At 44.9% G+C, this 20,962-nt stretch overlaps 1 protein-coding gene across 6 annotated transcripts in view; it reads right to left on the reverse strand.

Annotated features, from left to right (window-relative positions):
- The window catches only part of CRACR2B (calcium release activated channel regulator 2B), an 83,994-nt gene that overhangs the window by 58,886 nt on the left and 4,146 nt on the right, over window positions 1-20,962 (reverse strand). For 5 of the 6 annotated variants that reach the window (XM_074997853.1, XM_074997851.1, XM_074997856.1 and 2 more), the window contains exon 2: window positions 300-561. In XM_074997853.1, the coding sequence (XP_074853954.1) occupies window positions 300-503 (204 nt within the window). In that variant the 5' untranslated portion in view covers window positions 504-561. Of the gene's footprint in view, window positions 1-299; window positions 562-14,717; window positions 14,832-20,962 lie in introns of all 6 variants that reach the window. The other variant, XM_074997852.1, reaches the window with a different exon arrangement.

Below are 20,962 nucleotides of genomic sequence, written 5' to 3' on the forward strand. Positions count from 1 at the left end.
AGTGAGGGAGACACATTTTGGAAAAAATTGACAACCTTCCCCTTTCTCCACCCCAAAATGAGAAATTTCCATTAAAACAGTATTACAAAATTTCAGTTTGCTTCAGTTCTTGCTGGTTTCCGGTGGGCTATTGGCACAATCTATGTCAGTGGCTCACAAGACAACAGGGGGCATACGTGGCCTGACTAAGAGCACTCAGCGGGGTGAGGTAAATCGGTCCCCCTTGAGTGAAGCCTTCTGATCCAAATGGCTCATAGTTTCTGGCCTGGAAGTAAAGCAGGAGGAATTCCTTCCCTTACCTGCATGTCCAGCTTGGTGATGAAGCCCTTTTCCTCCTTGTCACACAACTGAAAGAGCTCCCGGGCCTTCTCCAGCATCTCTACCTGCACCTCCTCTGCTTCGCTCGGGTGGTGGTTGGAAGAGGTGCTGGCAGCCAGCCCATCCTCCTCCTCTTCATCTTCCTCCCAGAGGGCATCCAGGAGCACTCCCCTCCGGCTCTCCATCTTCTTAAACTTCCTCCTGCCAGGGCCAAGGCAGGTCTAGCAGCTGCAGTGGAGGAAGCTGGAAGAGTTAAACAAAAATGAACCGTGGAGTACACAAGCACCTACCCAGCACACCACACACGCCGACTCACTAGAGTTATCTGGTAACTCCTCCTTGGTCGGAAGCACAGTTCTGTACTGATAGCATCTCCTGTCTCTGACTGGAGGCACAAGAGGCCTCAGACAGAGAGGGACAGAGGCACCGCTGAACTGATGTCAGAGAGCTAGTGCTGCTGATTGAGATGGGGCTGGCTCTTACTGTGTCCTCACCAAAGACACGCCCATCTTCTCTCTTTCTTTTGAGACAGCTAATGAAGTCATAACTCAGTTACCAACAGTCAGTTGCCAGGGCAGATTCAGCAGGATGGGACAACAAAGAGAAAATGGTATAGGAAGGAGCAAAGCGCTTATTTAAACAAACCCAGCCATCTTCAAGAATTAGCTAATGGTGACATATTGAGTAAGGCACTGGGCTGGGACCCAGGAGAGCGGGGTGCAATTCCTGGTTCTGCAGATGCTACAGCAGAATTAGGAGGCATGTCAGAAGTCAGCAACTTCCATCCGTGCCTTCGTAGTTGGGCTGCAGGGAGAGGGATGTAAAGTGGGGGGAGGATAAAACCCTTTGGGTCACAGAAAGTTTTCATGATTGGGCACAAGGGAAACAAAGAAAAAACAAAACAACTGTACTACTCCTCCTTATTATTTGATCTCTCAAACTCCTGCTGGCAGCTTCTCCCCGCTCCCAACATTGAGGGATGGCTCACTCACTGCCATCAAACCTACCTCATCAGAGTTTTAGGGCTGAAAATCCAGAGTGGGAGCTGATGCACAGAGGACCGTTTTGGTGGGGATCAAGGAGCTATTTTACAACTAGAAAGAAGTGACAAATAAGGAGCACACCTCTTCACTCTCTTCTGTTTTGTTCCCCTCCCCTGACTTTAAATTTTGTGTTTTGACTTTTTTTAAAATATAGGGAGATTTTCATTTTACTCATTTCCATTTTATTAAAGCATAAAGAAAAGCCAGAAAATTCTTAGAGTGGGACTTAAGGTGGGAAATGAAATAAATACACCAAACACTTTTCCTCCCGATCTCCAAGCCTACATGTTCTCAGAACTCGAAGGCTGTCAAATAGAATTTTAATCTACAAAGTTCATTTTGTAGGAAGAAAAAGACACACAAACTTCAGCTGCCAAAGTAAGCATTTTCCAATATATTATGAGCAGTAACAAGCAGTACAGGAGGCCTGAGACAGATTCAACAGCACTTGCCAAAGAAAGTATTTAGTTTTCTAGAAATTAAAGCCATTGTACAGGTGCAAGAACAATAGTTGAGCGAATTTTTGTTTGCATTCTTGATATGCAGGAAGGACAAAGAACGTCATGTGCGTAAGCAAGGAATAACTGACACGAATACAAAAGGAATGGGCAGTTATGTACCAGCTGTTGACTTTTTATTCATTATTGCTATTTGGAAAGTTAAAACAGGGCTCTGATCTGAAAAGTGGCTGAGCAGAAATGTGCCTCTGTTACCTAAGAGATCTACTCCCTAGAAAGAATTCAGAAATCACATCTCCTGATTTCAGTGGCAACCATAATGACATGTATTTACAGTGTTTTAGTCAGATGTCCCTGTGCACTTATACAGATCTTCAGATAAACAGAGGCAGAGGATCCTCCGGTAACCAATAAAAAGTAAACTGGAAGTTGAACCTTGTGGAGGCCCATGTGTTTTTAAGTGTCATTATGGTTCTGTTCATTATTGCTCCCCTGTTCAAGATAATAAGCTTTTACACTTACTGCTTTTTAGAATCAAGGGCATTTGGAAACTGAACTGTATTCTATTCCAGCTTACATCTCATTAACTTAACTGTTCGCTCATTTCTGACTGCAGAATCTTCACAGAAGCAGCTCAGCTTGATTTACACATTCTGGGCAAGGCTGCAGGGTTAGTACTCACAAAAGCCATCCTTTCACTGTTTAACTTTACAAATGTCTAAGGAGACAGGTTATGTGGCTATGCCTTGGCAGGTGATAACTGTTGATGGTTACAGGTTATACCACAGAAGTTCCCAGGAGAGACAAGTTCATTCAGATCAGTATTTCATAAGCAGGTGATTTCCTCCATAGTAAGTGATGAAAGATCACCAGCTTCTATTCCTTTACAGATAGCACGCCTTGATGTCTCCCATAGCATAGGAAATGATTTTTTAGAAGAATCATGACTACTAACACTGTTTTCCTAAGTCAAACTGGGTCTCCCTGTACACCAAAGGGGAAGTTTGGTTAATAGTGGGGTGAAGTAAATTCGCATTCAGAGAGCCATAAAGTAAAAAAACTTGATGCCCGGGATTTCAAGCACCACAAAGCCAGATTGGGCAGAGGGGACAACACTAACTGTACACCTCTGTTAGCTTAGCCGAGTCTTGCTGGAGTTCCAGGTCATCTCTTTAGAGCATCGCCAGGCAGTACACAGAGAGCTTGTGCTGCCTGGGGCGTGAGAAGATGGCAGCTTTGCTGTTTGAAAGAACACTGGGTGACCCTGGAGCTGACAAAGAGATAATTCTAACTTCTCACAGATAAGGAGCACTCCCATGGAGTGGGGGTGGTGCGCTGAGAGAGGTGGCATTAAGACACTAAGGAAGAGCAGCATCACAACTGTACAGGAGGGAGGCCAAGGGAACAGAACAAACATGTGACCCTGAAAAGCCTGCTCTGAAAGCCTCTCTTTCATCACCGACAGCACACACAAGGTTCTACCTTCCCTGTCAAGAAATTAATCATTTCCATATAAAAAAAGTGGGAACAGCCCACAGAAATGATGAGCCCAAAGCACTTTGATTTGGGGGCATAAAAGATTGATGAGATGATATTCTTGCCCTATTATGACATCTACTCATGAACAGGAATCAATCACATTCATCATAAATTTCTACCCTCCACCCTCAACCACACTATTGCTTTATCAAGAGACAGCCGCTCTATTGTAACTCCCACACGATTGGCCGAACTAAAAGCCTTCTAATTAGAAGAGCAGGGACTTGCTGTTGGGAAAATGAATCTGAAAGAGTTTGACTCACACAGCAAGAGAGTAAGCTAATTAATTCTGCCTTTAGAGAGAGTTCTCTCTTGTGAAGAAGGCTCCATTAACCCTGTCCATCACGTGAACCTGTCTGACTTGAACAGAAATGAAAACACTGAAGACTAGGGAGCAGGGTAAGCAAACCACTCAACACTTTCAGCAACTTTCTCTCTCTGACCTTTCATTGAGAAGTTCTTCACCTGTGTCCCCTTCACAAGCACACAGACTGGAGTTCTTTGGGACAGAAGAACTCAGAGATTAATGGGATTTTAGCCCAGAGGTATCCAAGTGCTGACCCACTGAGAGGCAGAATTGTCAGCTTCCCAGGAGCCTGAGAGTGATAGCTACCTTGCATTAACAGAGCAGATGCTTTCATCTTCAATGCAGAGGAGCAGCCTAGAGAGACTACAGGTCCCAATGCTCAGTGCCTCCCCCCAAGCCATGTAGGTTGCAGGACATTTTGCTATAGTTTAGAATGAGGCACACACTAGGAAAGGACAGTTGCATCTTCAGGATTTCCTTGCTCCCAGGCCAGCTGGACAGGAAACTCATTTAGATGGTCCTGGATGGGGACTGTCATCTCAGTCTAAGCTGTTACTGGGACAGCTGGACTGAAGGGGGAGACACCTTAACAATGTTTCTATGAATGCCTTGATAGGTCTCTGGTTCTGCTGGTGTAAATCAGAGAGACACTTTCCCACCTGGGTGGCTGTAACATGATGTAGGACAAGCACCAAATCAAACAGCTGCACTGGTCTAATGTGGATACAAACTGAACAGCCTGTAAGTGCACCATACCTCAAACTTGGGTTGAACAGGACCCAAACCTTCTGAGTTACAGCAGCTATTTCCTACCATGGGATTTGTTGTGACACAGAAGGCAGCAAAGACACTCACCGGATCCTGTCTAACAACTTCCCTAGCAAGAAGGCCTTATGGAAATTGCTCACCACTGGGCTGGGATCTATCTGCTCTCCCCCACACCTCTCCCAAACTGGGGCCCCCTGTTTCCTTTGCCTTCTCCTTTCTCCTAGCCCTTTTGGAGGAGCCACAAATCTCCTGATTTGCGCTTTGTCCATGCTCCTCCTGGACCCACTCAGAGTGGCAATGCCCCAGATCAGCTGTTTGCGGCGGTCCAGCCCCGGGAGTTATGGAAATGAGTGGTGATGGAGTGCAAATCAGACAATTCACAAGCTCTGAAAGCGCAGGGAACCAGTGCCCTGTGCACTAAAGGCATGGGAGTGGGGTGCAGACAGACCCACACAGCTGTAGGTCACACCCCATTTGTGCAGAAATAACAGCATTATGTATCGTAATGGCCAAGCATGAAAGCAGCAAAATCAAGTTGGCTTATGGTGCAACAGCACTTCCTATGTGTTACAATTCATTCTCTTCAAGCAGCTCAGATGTGCACCTTACAACAGCGTGGCATCCTATCAAGTGTTATTGCCGGCATTTGGGATCAGTGTATTACCGGTGAGTGTTTCAGTCACATGCTGGTTTCGAGGCAGGAGGCAATAAAAATTGTTTAGGTCCTTACACCCCATTTCATACAGAGTTTGTGTCATTTGCTTTATTCAGTTCTCCCTCTTCACTGTTGTCTCCCCTGCCCTTTTTGCAATTAGTTACTATGGAACCGTTATCATTGGTATAGGCAGAGCATAGTGCTGTTTGTGCCCTAATCCACCACCTATAGCTATTGGTGATTATTACCCTGGTCACATACAAAATCATGTACCATAAAACCTGTGTTATCAGGCACTTTACCAACTGGAAAGCAACAGAAACCAGCACATGAGAAGAGCAGAGCTGGCTGTGATTGTCCTGCAGTGGCAGGACGCAGGGACCTGGCCCTCCATGGCCGTGGAGACACAGGAAGTGTCAATTTCCCTGTGCCTTTGCCTCCCCTCAGCAGAGGCTCCTAGAGAGCGGCAGCAACTCCTGCTGCCCCTACTAGTGCCATGGCCCCATCTGGAGATCACCTAATTAAAGTTTTGTGGCTTCAGTCCCATCCCACCCAACCACTGTGGCTTTTCCCAGCCGCTTGCTGCTGTACTGGATGACAGAGCAGCTCTGCACACCAACCGCAGTATAACAACTCTTGGTTAATTTGATGTTTTCAAAACTGCTTAAGGAATTTGGATACCCATTAATTTGAGTCTGCTTTGAAAATCTCAGCACCAGTGGCTTGAAACACAAAAGACAATGCAGCTCCTTTTGTCCCGTGTGAGCAGTTAGCATCCCTAGTTATTTGCTTTTCATGCAGCAATATGGAGGTGCAAAAAAAAATCCACAAAAAAAAAAGTAAACATTCCCCCCCCCGCCCCTTCCTGGTCAGGGGGAAAAAATTGGCCTGGGAACTCAGGAGCAGTTATAATATTTGGAACTACATCACTGGAGCTCGCTCTCCTTTTTTTCCCCATTTACTAACTTTCTGTTTGGCTATATCCCTTTAAGGAAACAGGAAAGTATCCAGGAACCTTGGTGCTGTTTACTCAGCAGGAAGAGATTAGCACCAACTAGGTAGCAGGCTGTGCTAATACTGCTGCAACCTTTCTTCCACGGAATGAGCCAGAAAGCTAAACCGGCTTGTTCACAGAACACACAGACAAACTGGAAAATGCCTTTTCATTGAAAATACAGTGTAATCAATAACAAATAAATTAAGCTGCTCCCATCCCAGTTTCTCCATACATCCGCCCTATGTACTGCTTAGTTCCAGTACAAATGCTGTACTAACCATACTCAGGTTTGTTTGAAGAGTGACACTATCGTAATTTGAAAGCAAGCATGGAATTTCTTTTGCCTGCAACAACGACCTACATTTTGACATGATCTTGGCCAAAAAAAACAAAAAAGCTCATTCCTGTAGCATTTCAAAACTAACAAAGTAATTTATTACTTAGTCTTTAAAGTGCTACAGGGATGCTTTTTTGTTTTGTGATGATACAGACTAACACAGCTACCTCTCTGTGTTTATTTGCCAATAAAGCCCTCCCACTGCGAGCTCCTTTACAATTAGATTCACTGATTCTATATTCCTCTCTATACCTAGGAGGGGCTTGGTAGCAAATGTAGACAATGATTCCTTATTTCAGAAAATTCAGTACAAAATTGTATTCATCGATTCATGCTCTGATCCAAAGGGCAAGCAGGGCTCACACGCCCTGCCAGTGTGCACAACTTGTGTGGCACATGGCCCATTTGGTCATTGGCTAGATCAGCTCATGCCATGAGCCCATCACCTTGGGAGAATGATCTTGAGGCTCAGGCACTGAGCTGTAACTTGGGAGTGGTAGGTTCAATTCCCTCCTCTGATTTCCCATGTAACCATCTGACAGCAATTAGAAAGACGTCAAAACAGTGTGCTTTGGCCTAATGCTGCTGTTACCGCAGTCAAAGGGAGCTGGCTTAGGCCCAAGCAGGCTATTTCAAAAGTAGCCCTCAGATGTTAAGGTACAGTGAGACTATCTGTAACAGAGGAAGTAGTATGAGTCCTATCTCCCACACTTTCTCCGTGCTGTCTATTCAGGTGGCAGATATTTTCAGGGCAGGGACTCTCTCTTGCACCGGGCCTATGTACAATGCCTAGGACAATGCCCTGATCTTGGTTAAATCCTCTAGGAACTTCGAGCAACAAACCAAGTACATCCCTATGAGCAGCTCCACATTTGCCTCACAGCATCATGGACTTTAATATACTAGATCAGAACACAGATTCATTGAGTCCTTTTGTGGAGGAGGGGACCTTTAGCTAAAAGCTTCTCAAAGGTCACAGTGAATGTATTTGTTGTACAGAGATGCCCTCTCCAGCAGATTATCACAAGTTCTCCACAGCAGCTGGCACAAGACACCTGATGACATGGGATGCTGGAGATACAGGGAGGCAGACCGTTAAGAGCAGCATTTCCTGTAAGATGAGTGCTTGGGTGTCTGTGCAGGAGATTCAAATGCTGCCCAGCCAATTAGCAGAGTGGGCACAGCCAGCAGCATGTATTGGTGCTAGTGGTGTACATTGACCCAGGCCTCGATGTACAGAAAATATATCCTGCACCTGGATGGAACAAATGAGAGGGAGCATTGGGTAAGAGACATTGCATCCTGATCCCCTCACCTCAGTACGTTCATTTCAAGTCTCTCTGGAGACAGACAGAATGGGTAAGAGGGTCGCTTCACGACAGCCTTTTCCATGCTGCAAATGCCAGGTAGGGGAAAGGAGAGGGTGCCACTCATTGGCTATTTCACAGTCTTTGAGGTGGATTCAAAGACAGAAATGGTTTCCAAAAATTAAAAGAAGGGGGTTTCCAGACACTACCATCTTCCCCAATGCACTGCTTGATGTTGTATCAACCTGTCCCTTGAATGGTTTACTTGGCTCTTGCAAAACTTGACTTTTCTGCACAAGGCATTTCAGTATCAACCATTAGGGCGGGGGGGGGAATACCCATGTTCCACTGATGCCATGCCTCCCGTGCAGTTTATACTAGCCCGGCAAAAGCTAAAAGTTTAAACAGGTTCCAAAAAGAATTCAGCAAGTTTCTGGAGGATAGGTCCATTAATAGCTATTAGCCAAGAGAGTCTAGGATGCAACTGTAACCACCCTTTGGTGGACTTGAAACTGGGATCTCTGGAGCTTAATGCAGGAGCCTCTACAGTTTGAGCTAAAAGCCAGCAGGCTCTCAGCTGAGGTTGTAGAGGAGACACATTCCTTCTCTGCGTAAGTGGTCTAAGTGCCACTACATGGGCCAGTGAACCACACCTGCTCCATGTGTCCCTAAAAACCTCTGATTGTAAGAAGCTGGGACTGGACCCCTTGAAACTGCCCTGTTCATTCTCCTTGAAACATCTGGACCCAGCCACTGTCAGAAGACAGGACACTGGACTAGAATAGTCCTTGGTCAGAACAGGTATGACCATTCTTACATTCTTGTTTTTCTTTTTTGAGGAACATTAACATTAATTGCCTCCCAGACATTCAATACGCATATTGCCCAGTGACAGAACTGTAGACAGTCAGACACATCCCAGCTTCTAATCTACCCAGAGAACAGTGAGTGCAAAGTAGAGATTTACCACTTTGTCTGTTCAAATTAAGTGCCACTTGCATTGCTCAAAGTCTTATCTTTTCCACTTAAAACAGGCCAGAGAGGTCCTCCCTAGCTTCTAAAGGCTTAAATTTCCTAAACAGGATTAATCTGGTGGTTTAGGTGCATGGACTACATGCATTTTCCAAGTACAGCACCCTATTTACCTGATCCTTGTGTAACAAATTGATTGTGGATGAAATATTGGCTCTGCTGAATTCAATGGGGTTCAGCAGAGTCAGGATTTTACTCTAACTCAAATTTGGAGTTCCCAGGTTTCTGAGAAACTTCTTGGATGTCTGAAGCATCCTGTTTTTTCCATTTAAAACACACATCTGAGTTTGTTTTAACGAGCAACATGCTGTTCAACTTGTCCAAGGCATGTGCTCTGGATTTATCGGGAACTGCACCATGAAGCACACATTCGGTGTACGAAACAGTGTTTGATGCCAACAGAAGTACAATGAGAACAGAGCGGACGTTATCAGAGCAGGTCACTTGCTTTACTACCTTTGTTCATCTGTTTCTATTGCACACTGAAGGAGTTTACATCACTAGAAAAAGGCACTCCTTGCTGAGTGTTGAGTCAGGAGCTGGCTGCAGTAACACAAGCAGAGAGTTTAAAAGAAAAAGAAAAAAAAAAGGTAGCAGTGGGGCTAGTCAAAAATGTTCAAGTTTTTCCAAAGGAAAATTGAATTTTCTAGAAACATAGTTTCCAGGTCACCTACTTTTTATGGAAAATTTCAATTTTTCATTGACAAAAGAACCTCTGAAAACTTCAGTATTTCTATTTGGCTATGCTACCAGAATGCTTCATGGGAGCTGTACTTCAGTTGTTTCTCATTCTCTTCTACAGTAAACAAATAGAGATATGTGCAATCAAGCTGAGCGTTTCACATTAACGTGAAAGCTGCCCCCAACAGGACAGGGTAAACCGCTCCTATCAGGGCAGCAACCCGACTCTTGCCGCCCCTGACAGGAGTGGTTTCCTGGTCCTTTCAGGGGCGGCAGCCGCTGCCATCAATGGCAGCAGCGTGACTCGCAGCTGTTGCCCCTGACAAGAGCGGTTTCCTGGTCTCCGGAGTGGTGGTGAGCTGGGAAATTGACCAGGGCAGCAGCCCTGGTTAGTTTCCTGGCTCCAAGGAGTGGAGGGGAGACAGGCTGCCCTTGGTTCCCAGCTCCCCTCCACTGGCTGGAGCCAGGAAATTGACCAAGGCTGCTACTCTGCTGTTTCCCCTCTCTGAAGTGGAGGGGAGCCAGAAGCCTGGCTGCTCCCTGTTTCCCAGCTCCCCACCACTTGTGGGACCTGGAAAGCTGACCAGCTGGTCAGTTTCCCACTCCTGCAAACAGCAAGCAGTAAGGAGAAGGGAACCAGGCTGACCCCTGGTTCCCGGCTCTCTGCCACCTTGCACTGGTCAGTTTCCCATCTCCTGCAAGCCTGGTTCCTATCTCCCCCGGACTTGCACAAAAATTCGAGTTACACAGGGGTTGCAGAAACACAACCCCTGTGTAACTCAAGGATTTACTGTATGGGTTGGTCTCAATAGACAGGCTAGTCTCACACAATTCATCATGTTGAAGAAGGGTAGCAGTATGTTACAGCAGCCTTAACAGTGGTGCATCATGGGAGATATAGTCCAGAAGTTAGCCCTCCAACTACAGCACCATATCCAAGTCAAAATTTGCTGGATTTGGCTGAAAATTATGCTTTTGAACTTTTGCCAAAAAAAAATTGAAATATTCAACAACCTTTTTCCTAACCAGGTCTGATATTTCATTTTGCCACAGTTTTGAAAATATAGTCTCCTTGGCTCCTGAAAATCTTCAATGGCTACATCTACACTACAGTTATCTTTGGAAAAAAGTTCTTCTGAAAGCTCTTTTTTGAAATAACTTCCTTCAAAAGAGCGCATTCACACACAAAAAAGCAAATCAAAAGATCGATCCACTCTTTCGATAGAGAGCAGCCATGCAGCCTCTGCTCTCTTGAAAGAATGGGCCAGGGACTGAAAAAAAAAAAAAAAAAAAAATCCAGCATCATGAGGACTGCTCATTTGAAAAAGGGCCCCTGGGGCATCTACATGTTTTTCTCCAAAGGAATCTTTCAGAAAAGTGTGCTCTTCTTCATCTGGAGAGGGTTACCAGAAAAACTGCCTCATTCTTCCAATTTCACACCAAATGAGCATATTGTGCGTATAGATCAGCGGTTCCCACACTTTTCAACATCACGCCCCCACCCTGTTTCATTTCTGAGACCTTCATGCCCCCCTCCTCTTCTTTACCTTCATCCAACCTCCCTTTTAATCAAAAATACAATTCATAAATTTAAAATGAACACAAAAACATGATATAAAGTGTTACTTAAAATTAAAAATAAGCATGATTACATTTTTATTAAATTTTTGGGCCAAGAAAAACTAATTTAACATCAGAAACAGCAGAAACAAAAATTAATTTAATGTGAAGAATGATGCTCCATTTTCTTCACAAGAGGAAAATGCACAACGTAAATCATTTTTGACATCCAGTCGATTTGTTTCATTTTTCATGTGAGTAAACTTGAAAAGCTTTTTTCACAGGGGCATATTTACAAAAAAGGAAGAATAATACATAGCACTTCTTCCCCAACTTTCAAGTACATTGGAAAATATTTTATCCAAAATTCCTCCAAGTTTGAGTTTTCAAAATTCTTTTGTACTTGAATTTTATTTTGAGTGCTTGTTCTTGCAGTACTGCTGGCACTGTATTGACGTCACTTTGAATGGATTGCTTACTAATTTATGAATGGAGTTGCCAGAAAAGTTGTCTGGAAAATGACGGATAGCAGACTCAATGGAGTTGTGTCACTTCATCCTGAGCTGCATGCCAACGGCTGAAGCCTTAGTGCCCCCCACACAGCCCCGGGGTCCCCTTACCTCCTGCTGGACCTTGACCCCTCCTGTGCTGACACCAGCCCAGCCACAGGATGGGCTGGCTCGTTCCAGCCCCCTGTTGGATATGGCCTGGGCCCAGTGGGCACCAGTTCTGCCCCAAATGGGCTGCTGGCATAGCCCCAGAGACGCAGGCGCAGCCCAGACCCTGCAGAAACCAGTTGTAGCCCTTCCTGGGGTGCCATACACTGTGCCAGTCCCAGCCCAGCCCAGCGGTCAACTATGGACTGGCCAGGCTAACAGCACAGCCCCAACCCTGCAGATGCCAGGTGCAGTCCCAGCTGGCTAGCTGCCTGAGAACTGCCCACCAGCCCGAGCCCTGTGCTGCCAGAGCCGCCACCCGCCCACCAGCTGCTGCGGTCAGCTGCCCACCCACCAGCCGCCCAAGCTGCCCACCCAAACACCAGGTCAGCCATCCATCTGCCAGTCTAAGCCAGGCCCAGGTGCCCAAGCCCCACAAGCTGCCCATCCAAGCCCCTCCCCACCCCCCGTACTCTTACCCCATCTCCCTCCCCTCCCCAGAGCCGTGCTCCCCCAGCCCCCATCTAACCCCATCCTCCTCCCTCCCCACACAACCCATACTCCTTTGCAGGAGGCAGCTAGAGCCATATGGGTCTTTGCCAGCAGCCTGCTTTGTATAGCAGCTGCACCAGGTCACCCATGTAAAACTGCAGGGGCTGAGAGCTGGAAGCAAAGGTCAGTTCTTTCTTGGAGTAGGGGGAATGAAGGGGAGGGACTAGGTCACCTCAAACCCCTGCTGGAATTTCTTCATGCCCTCCAGTTTGAGAAACCATGTTGTAGATGCTCCACAGGTTCTTTTGAAAAAGGGCCTGATTTTCCAAAAGAGCTTGCTAGTGTAGACCCAGCCGAAAAGTCTACTTCTGCAGACAGCAATGTCCACCACGATTTTTTTATTTATTGGTAGCAACACTATGAAATCTCTTCCACTTATCCTCATTCCCCTCCTATTTGTTTATTTATCCTATTTATCGTTTCTTCAAATCTAAAGCAAAATGCCAGTGGAGCTAGGGAAGGCTCGCACAGCCATGAAACAACAGCACAGAGCAGGTTTTGGGTTAACAGCTCTTTCACATTATCACAATGACACAATACACCATCACCCTCACCCTCCCCGCCCCTGCCCGCACAGAGGATTTCAGATGTTCCCAAAACTCTTCAGAGAAAGTATGCAGGACAATTCTGCTCTTCGCTCCTGCACCTGACAACATTCCAAATCTAAAAGAGCAGCGAAGGAAACAAGAGACTCATTCACTGTGATGGCACTGACGTGTGTAACCGACCTTTGTTGGACCAGGTGCATTCTAGGAGCTTCCTATGGGTCAAGTTACAGGGTATTTTGCTGTGGGATGAGCTGTTTCTTTTAGGAACAAAGATGTTACCATCCTGGAGTACATCCTACGCCAGCTGCTTCAGAGGAAGATACAAGACAATCTGAAGAGGGAAGCAGAAGGATAACCTGCCCCAGGTCTGATGGAAGGTTCCCTCCTAGCCTTCCTTATGGATTGATGCTCTGAAGGAGAACTTCTGTCTCGCTCTTGGTTTGGAAGGACACTCAGGTAACACAGGAAATGCAAAGAAGAGCATGGAGTCATAAGCTACCCCGCGAACGGTCAGCCACGGCTGGGGTCTCCCAACACCCTAAGAGAACCCCAATTCTCTGGAATTTCAGTGGGTGCCTAACTCCTGTTGGAAACTCTGTTCCATGCTTGGCCCTCCACTGCAGAGTAAAGTGGTACGTCTGATTCCATGAGTTCCCTAGTAAACCAGCTTTTGCTGGCCTCTTCTCACCGCACGATCCAGAGCCTTCCTCTCCCTCTAGTTTTCTCCCCTAACGCTGCAAAGAAAAAGCCCGCCCTGGCCAACGTGTGATGATGAATAGAGCTTTGGGACTTCCTTGGCATTCATTGCTCCTATCAGCTGGGCCAGAAGCCTTAACACAGGTCCCCAGGAAAAAAAAAAAAAAACCACACAGAGGCCCCCACAGGGCAACTCAGCATTGTATGGCCAGGTTTAATCCCCTTCATTTCCTATACAGGGCCCGACATAGCTCCACAGCAGCCCTTAAGCATAGTATTTGTCAAGCAAACACAAGCCATGATGTACACAGTGACAGCAGGAATAGAAGAGGCTGGCTGCTTCGAGAGAAAACATTCTTCTAACTGTTACCAGTTCAGAGACTCCAAACGGTAGACAAATCAGTTATACGATTTATTGCCTGCAGAGGGAGGTTTTGTGTACTGCAAATAATCCCCCTACCTGCAGGAACCAATGATAACACGATCCATGGAGAATAAACATAAATCCAGAGCCTTCCGGGGGAATTTCTGAAGGACAAACTAATGGTGCAGATGCAAAATGAGAGAGGACGTACTGATGCAGTTACAAAGGCTGTTGCCCACAGGCACGCAGGTCTTCAGATGATTGCAGCACAGGTATGGAGTGTGGGGACTAACATGAGCTGTTCAGTCAGGAGACAAGTTTAGGTTACACATAGCATTAGCATGTTGGTCTTCCATGGAGATATACTACAAGACAGGGTAAGCTGAACATGCTGCCAAAACCCAGTTATGTTAACTTGCCAGTCCAGGTATGTTAATTAGGCGTATCACTCTCTTGCTCTAGGATGAGCTACTATATGTTTAGGATAAGGTGCCAATGAGTCCATTTGTGGTACCCCTTGCAGTCCCTCTCTATGTGCCCTATACACAGTATACCCTCCCCTAACCCATTTGCCAAGTCACCACCTGAGCCCAAACCCTCCTACAGCCAACTAAACCCCCACAATACAAGCACAAACAAGCTTTATGCCACCCCAAAGCCAACCCCCGCCCCCGCACACTTCTGCTCTCTCACCTATGGGGAATGAGGAAGTAAAAATCCTCAATTCACTGAATCATCAAGATGTAGATACACCTTACACCCCAATTCTGTAGTCTATTGGAATGGACCCCTTCCACCACACAGAGCCAGACTGGTTTCAGTGGGACTCCACAGAGTTGTAAACATCTGCCCAGGAGATTACAAGATCAGTCCTTATGAATTAACAACATTATCCTCACCGCTGCGGCTTTCTACAGCTGTCACGGTCTCATCTCGAAGCCAGGACTGTGGGCTCCTTGGGGCAGGCTTCGGTCAGTGCCTTGCAGAGTGCATCCCAGCCACAGCTGAAGCCTCTAGGCATGAGCACAATACAAATAAGGGGAACTGCTTGCTTACATCTGAGTTTTGCAGAAGATTTCTCACACTCTCAGTGTAGTCACCTCCTAGATTCCTTTATAAATCTGAGTCACATGTTAGCAATGATCACTAGGATTCCCTGAAGCTAGTCTTGAGCTTTGCAGACTGAAAACACTGAGCTCATTAAACAATAATCAAAGCCACGTGAATACAGCAGTAAGGTTATTTGGATAAAGGTCAGAAAATGCAAAAGTTAAGGTTTCCATAGCAATGCTAATTCAACCATATTGATCATCCTGTGTATTTCAGGGTACCTGGTTAAAGGGAGGAGAGTTTATCCACTCAGGCCAGAAAAAGTTTTTGATTTAGTTAGAATGTGTTTTATTTACGGATGTTTAAATTTTGCTCTTAGGGCAAACGGATTTTCAGATAGAATTCATACTAGTGATTAAATCCTAGCACTTCATTAAGCTGTCCTAAATTAGAACAGCAGCAAGGATTTTGCAGAAGGGGCTGGTGAGTGGCTGCTTGCAAATCAGAAAGGGCAGAATGCCCACCCTCTGAGAAGTCACATCTTTTAAAGGCATCTCCAGTTGTGCACCTAAAAATGACTTGTAAGTTGTTGCACAAGTCTGAGAGAATCACTGATGGGACCAATACATCAAGATCACCTACTGCTCCAGCTGAACCAGTGGCAGTCAGCACCAGAGAAAAATGAAAAATAAATGTTAAGGAATTCTGTTGTACACTACATCTTTTTAAAAAAAGTGGATTAAAACATACAGTGCACAACTCAACCTCAGTGTCTCTCAACTTTCTACGGTTCTAACACTGCCACTTGAATAGACTGTTAGCTTTTGTTAAATGCAATTTCTTTCTTCCCCCTTTCCTCTGATCCTCTCCTCTTCCAACAGACAGTAAGAACGTGTATGTGCTAGTGACACTGGCTAGCCTTCAGGTCACATTGCGTGATTTTGGCAAGTCATTTAATCTCTCTCTCTCTCTGTGCCTTAGCTTATCTTTAAAACTACCTCCCTCCTTCACAGGGGCCTTCTGAAGATGAAGTTTACTAATAATCATGGGGCCCTTGGGAACTATAGGAAAGAGGACCACAAATTCCCAGACTGATCAACTGATTACATAGGCCCTGCCCCCATTTAATGGTCTGCTACTGAAAGGGAGCACTTCAGGAAGCTAACCAAGTGTTGCAAAGCTGCGCTGACATGAAAAATTTACCATATCAGCACAAACAGGTTAAAGAGACCAGGATCAGGGACCATGAACACTTCTCTCCACCATCAGTCCTGCTCAGTCAGCTGCTGAGGTCTCACTTTAAAATTTTACGTACCTCTGGTTCACATCTCACTGAGGGTAAGATATGCAAATAAATCACTTGACATAACAGCTTAAAATTAGCAGCCAGATTTGCATGGATAGCATCAGGATGAGGCAAGTATTTCCACTTGACATAGCAAAGAACTGAAATCTATTATCCACTGATACTGGTACTTCAGGCCATTAATGCACAAGAGAAAGGAGTTGTATGTAATAGTTGGGTCAACTCTGGAGATCCTCTAAGTTCCAGTTTAGACGTAGATCAGAGTTATTGGGGAATTCTCGTTAGCAAAAAAGGGGAAGCAAGAGAGGAACTGATTGTTGTTGGACCTGAAAACTGTCACTGAGCGCAGGAGATGGGAAGGCAGATTCAAACATTTGTGGCAGGATTTTCTTACAACTTCCACAGGTTAAAAGCCATAAGGTAAGCTTAGAGAGCCCTTGAGAGTGATAGCTACCCATCCTCCTCCCTGGTTATTCTCTAGGAAGCTATCATTAATTACATTTTCCCAGGGCCTGATGATCTGGCAACCCTTACTCCAATCACAAAACAGATAAGAGCAAATGACTGCAGCCCTGTCACTAGTGGTATCACCTGAGGGAGGGTCCCATCCCACCCCCACCAACCATCTGCTTCCCAGGTTCAGAACTACAACCTGCCACAGCGCCCTGCGAGTTCCCAAGAGTGGTCCATCACATACACAGTTGCCTCTCAGTTCCCAGCTCATCCAGGATGGCCCACAAATAGAAGCCAGAACATGGCCACGACTGCTAGAGAGGAGAAAGATTAGATACATTTTGCCTCATCTAGAGTCGGCTCGTCTCTGCCTGATTATCTGCAGGGCTGCTCCTAAAACGGGACTGCAATTCAGTCTACCTGTTTGGGAATGTTAATGTAGAAGATTTTCAGTAAAGAGCATTAGCATGGGAATCTGCCATGATGGACAAGAATAATCTGCATGCATCCACCATTCTTTTCCCCAGTACAGCCCCAGCACTTTGGTACAAACTCTAGCCAACCACCCATGTCTCCCATACATAGCCAAGGCTAAAAGAAACTGATATGGGGGGTGGAGAGGGTTTCTCACCACATCAGCCAAGGAGGCAGAGATGTGCAGCAAAGAAAGTGTCCACAGATGGCCTCTTATAGCTGAGACACAGAGGCAAAAGTAATTGCCAGGGTCATGCAGCTGTATTTCTCTGGACACTTTATGCAATCACCCTACTTCCTATGCACATGTTCAGAAAACAAACATGGAGTTCTTTTAATGAAGGCATCCCATTCACCCCAAGTAGTGATTTTCATCCCACTACTAGCATCATATTCCTCATAATCATTTACAGCTTAATGAACACAGCATTTACTCCCACAATACAATACAGAAAACATGAGCAACTCTCCAACCTTCCAAGAAGCTGGCCAAAAAAAAAAAAAAAAAAAATCACACTCATGAAATCAGAGAAGTAAATAAAATCTCTTGATTAAGATATTGCCCAGCTTCATCGTAATCACTGCAGAAAAGACCACAGTTGATTTGTTTTTTTTCTTTTCCATTATTTCTTAGCGAGATGCCAAATAGCTTTTGTTTATTCATAACTGAGACCCCCTTCTTTGACATTAGCATATTAGCCCAATGAGTCCCAATATGCTCATATTGAAACACAGAGTTACATCAGAAGGTTCTCCCTACAAAAAGCACAGACCAGGAAGACAAAAAGATTTTTGCACTTTCATCCAGACTACGCAGTGTACATTTAGACTATTATGTAGAAATGTAGCTGTTCTAATGACCTATATGTATAGTGATCAGCATCTGTTGATCAAAACAACTCTACATGCAATGGGTAGTATGCCACCCATGCTCTCAGGAAACAGAGTCAATTCTCTGCCTTACCACAGCCTCCCTATGCGACCCTGGGTAAGTCACTTAGCTTCTCCATAGGTTACGTCAGGGGTCAGCAACCAATAGAGAAAGAACAGCCTCTTTTGCTTCCCAAATTCAGTTAAAAAAAAAAAAAAAACCCTCAGTCATTCAAGAGCCATGATGCATGTGAATATGAGACAGTCCTTAATAAATAATGTCAAACCATAGTTTCTGTAATCCCTATTTTAAAAAGAGTGCACACATATTGCACAATGCACTGCACATAGTAAAGTGGGAGTTATCCAATGTTTCGAGATCACATATCATTTGTTACTTAGATATGAGTTGTAAATTGTTCGGCTTTTAGACTTTCACCAAAATATCAAAATTAACCAGGAGAGGTTTTTTTTTTTTTTGTTTTTTTTTTAAAACTTTGCAATTATAGCATTGGGAGCCACAAAGAGGACTTTAAAGAACTGCATGCAGTTCTGGAGCCACAGGTTGCAGACCCCTGGGTTAGGTTCCCATATATAAAATGGAGATGGTTCCCATGTATAAAAAGGAGATGGTAGCCTTACCTTACCTTCCAGAAGTGCTGTGAAGATAAATCGATTAAAAAGACTGCGATATACTCAGATACTACAGTGATGTAGGCCATATAAATACTTCGAAATAGAAACTTCCTCCTCCTGTATATAGCAACACTTTCACAAACCAAGGGAGTTACCACCTGATATCATATTGCACACAGAAGGATAAGCATTTAAGAGAGGCACAAAACACTCTCCGCCTCTTCATACATTCACTGATACTTGAAAAAATAAGTGCCTCCTTAACACAGGCAGGTGCCAGTTACCCCATGCTACACTGCCATGACATCTCCAGACCTAGCATAAGCTTGCCAGTGTCCATCTGGCCATGTTCTGTGACCTTCTGAGTGTACGGCAGCTTATTCAAGACTCCCTCAGCTATTTTCTCACAGATGGGGATGTCTTTCTCCCCAGCACTGTGAATTCTGTTCCAGCTGAGGTCCTGAATCTGGACTAATACTAAACACTTAATGTGCCAATAGGACTTTCAGGTTAAATAATCCTCAGAAACAGCCCTGCGCTTCTGTGTGGATGAACCCCATTTCACACTTGGAGAGGGGCAGCAAAGAGAGGGAACAAAGCCTGGGAATGGAACCGCTGTCCCCCAATTCCACATTCAAACCAGGCCCCTTCTTGCTAAGTACAGCCATATGCTATACTGCTATCTCCAGTTCTACCCTAGCAAGAGAAAATGAGAGGTATGTCTCACGGAATTACTATAGCCTGAGTAGACACACTCAGGCTAGCTTTATACTAGCTGCCTTGGGTACCAGAACAGTGCTAAGTTTCAGTACAGACGAGCCCCGTACCATGAGTAATTCGTCTGAGATCTAGCCAGGACTGCACAGCCTGCATTGCTATTACTTTGTTGATTCAGGGTCTGAACTAACTAGATTAAGTCTGCCTTGGGTGTGTTGGCTCAAGCTGCAATAATGCCTCATGGCTGCAGGATAGCCCTCCCTTAGAGTGTGTATATGACTGGATTATGCTATAGATATAAAAGAATCAGGCCTGCATACATACCTATACAGTCAGCACAGCTGGCAGGACAGGTAGGCAGCGGAGTAAAATCCCAGGCATGACTCTGGGGAAATTCTTGGGCTGCCAGCACATGATACCATAGCTACATTGTGTAATTTATCCCGTTAGGAAAGCTAATGTGTGTATGCCTACATGTGCTACAATCACACCTCCTATCCATACTGCAGACATACCCGTAGAGAGCAGGGCATGAATGCTACCAGCATCCTTCCACACAGGCATAGCAAATCTGTCGTTTCACTTTCCTCCAGCCATACATATCGACTCAGAAGGTCAGTGCCTAATTTAGCACGCCAGCAGCAAAGATTCCCCCACCCTCACTCATCAAACAAACTTATGAGTCAAATAAAGCATTCTCAGCATATGGGCCAACAGGAGATATAAGCACGAACCACTGTCACAGGTGACAAAGGGGGAATACCTACTGAGAAAGCATGCATACATACCAGGCAGCATGCAAGGTAGCCTAAAACAGGGGTAGTCAATTTTTTTTTTTGTCAAAGTCCAAATTTCTTGGTCAAGGTATAGCCAAGGTCTAGATTCCAGAAAAACAGTTTTTAATGCCACAAGTGTCACTGCTCAAACACACACAGCATACTCTGCACTACAAATACACTTCCTTGATTATGTTTTAGTCCATTAAATGAAAAAAATAAGTCAAACCACTATCTCGCCCAAAAATAACCTCCAAGAAACTTAATAAATTGCATCTGAGACCAAGAAAGTCCATATGCTCAGTTTTTAAAGGTACAGACTGATGGTAGCTAAAATTAAGCAAATAAAGAATTAAGGAGAACCTGCCAATGATTATTTCACAGTACAATGCATTGGAGACAGCACTGTCAGAGAATGAGAAAGTTAAGCAAATGAAAAATATCATAATAAGCAAATAAAAAAAAAGATAAGATAAAATAAAAGGATTTTGTGGTCTACTAGAAGTATGGGGCAGTCTGGATTTGACCCATATTCCACCAGACCTTGCAGTAACTCCCATGACAATCAAAGGAAAGCAAAGCTGGCCAACATTCAGAGTGCTGCTCTTGTTAGGTTACAGTGAAACCAACTGCTCAAAATTCAAATATATGGTGAAACAAAATGTTCACCTTAGTCTCTATATAGACTCACAGCTGGTATAACATGACGCAGCCCACCTGTAGCCTATAGAGCTGCACACAGTTATACCTTGGCCAGTTTAATGCCAAGCTAAGCACCTTCAAGTAGATTAAATGGGATTCAGCCCCTAAGGCAGTGCCATCATCAGACCAGGACACGTTTAGTTATGAATCCTACACATGT

This window comes from Carettochelys insculpta, chromosome 6, assembly GCF_033958435.1.
Source record: "Carettochelys insculpta isolate YL-2023 chromosome 6, ASM3395843v1, whole genome shotgun sequence".
NCBI classification, from domain to species: domain Eukaryota; kingdom Metazoa; phylum Chordata; order Testudines; family Carettochelyidae; genus Carettochelys; species Carettochelys insculpta.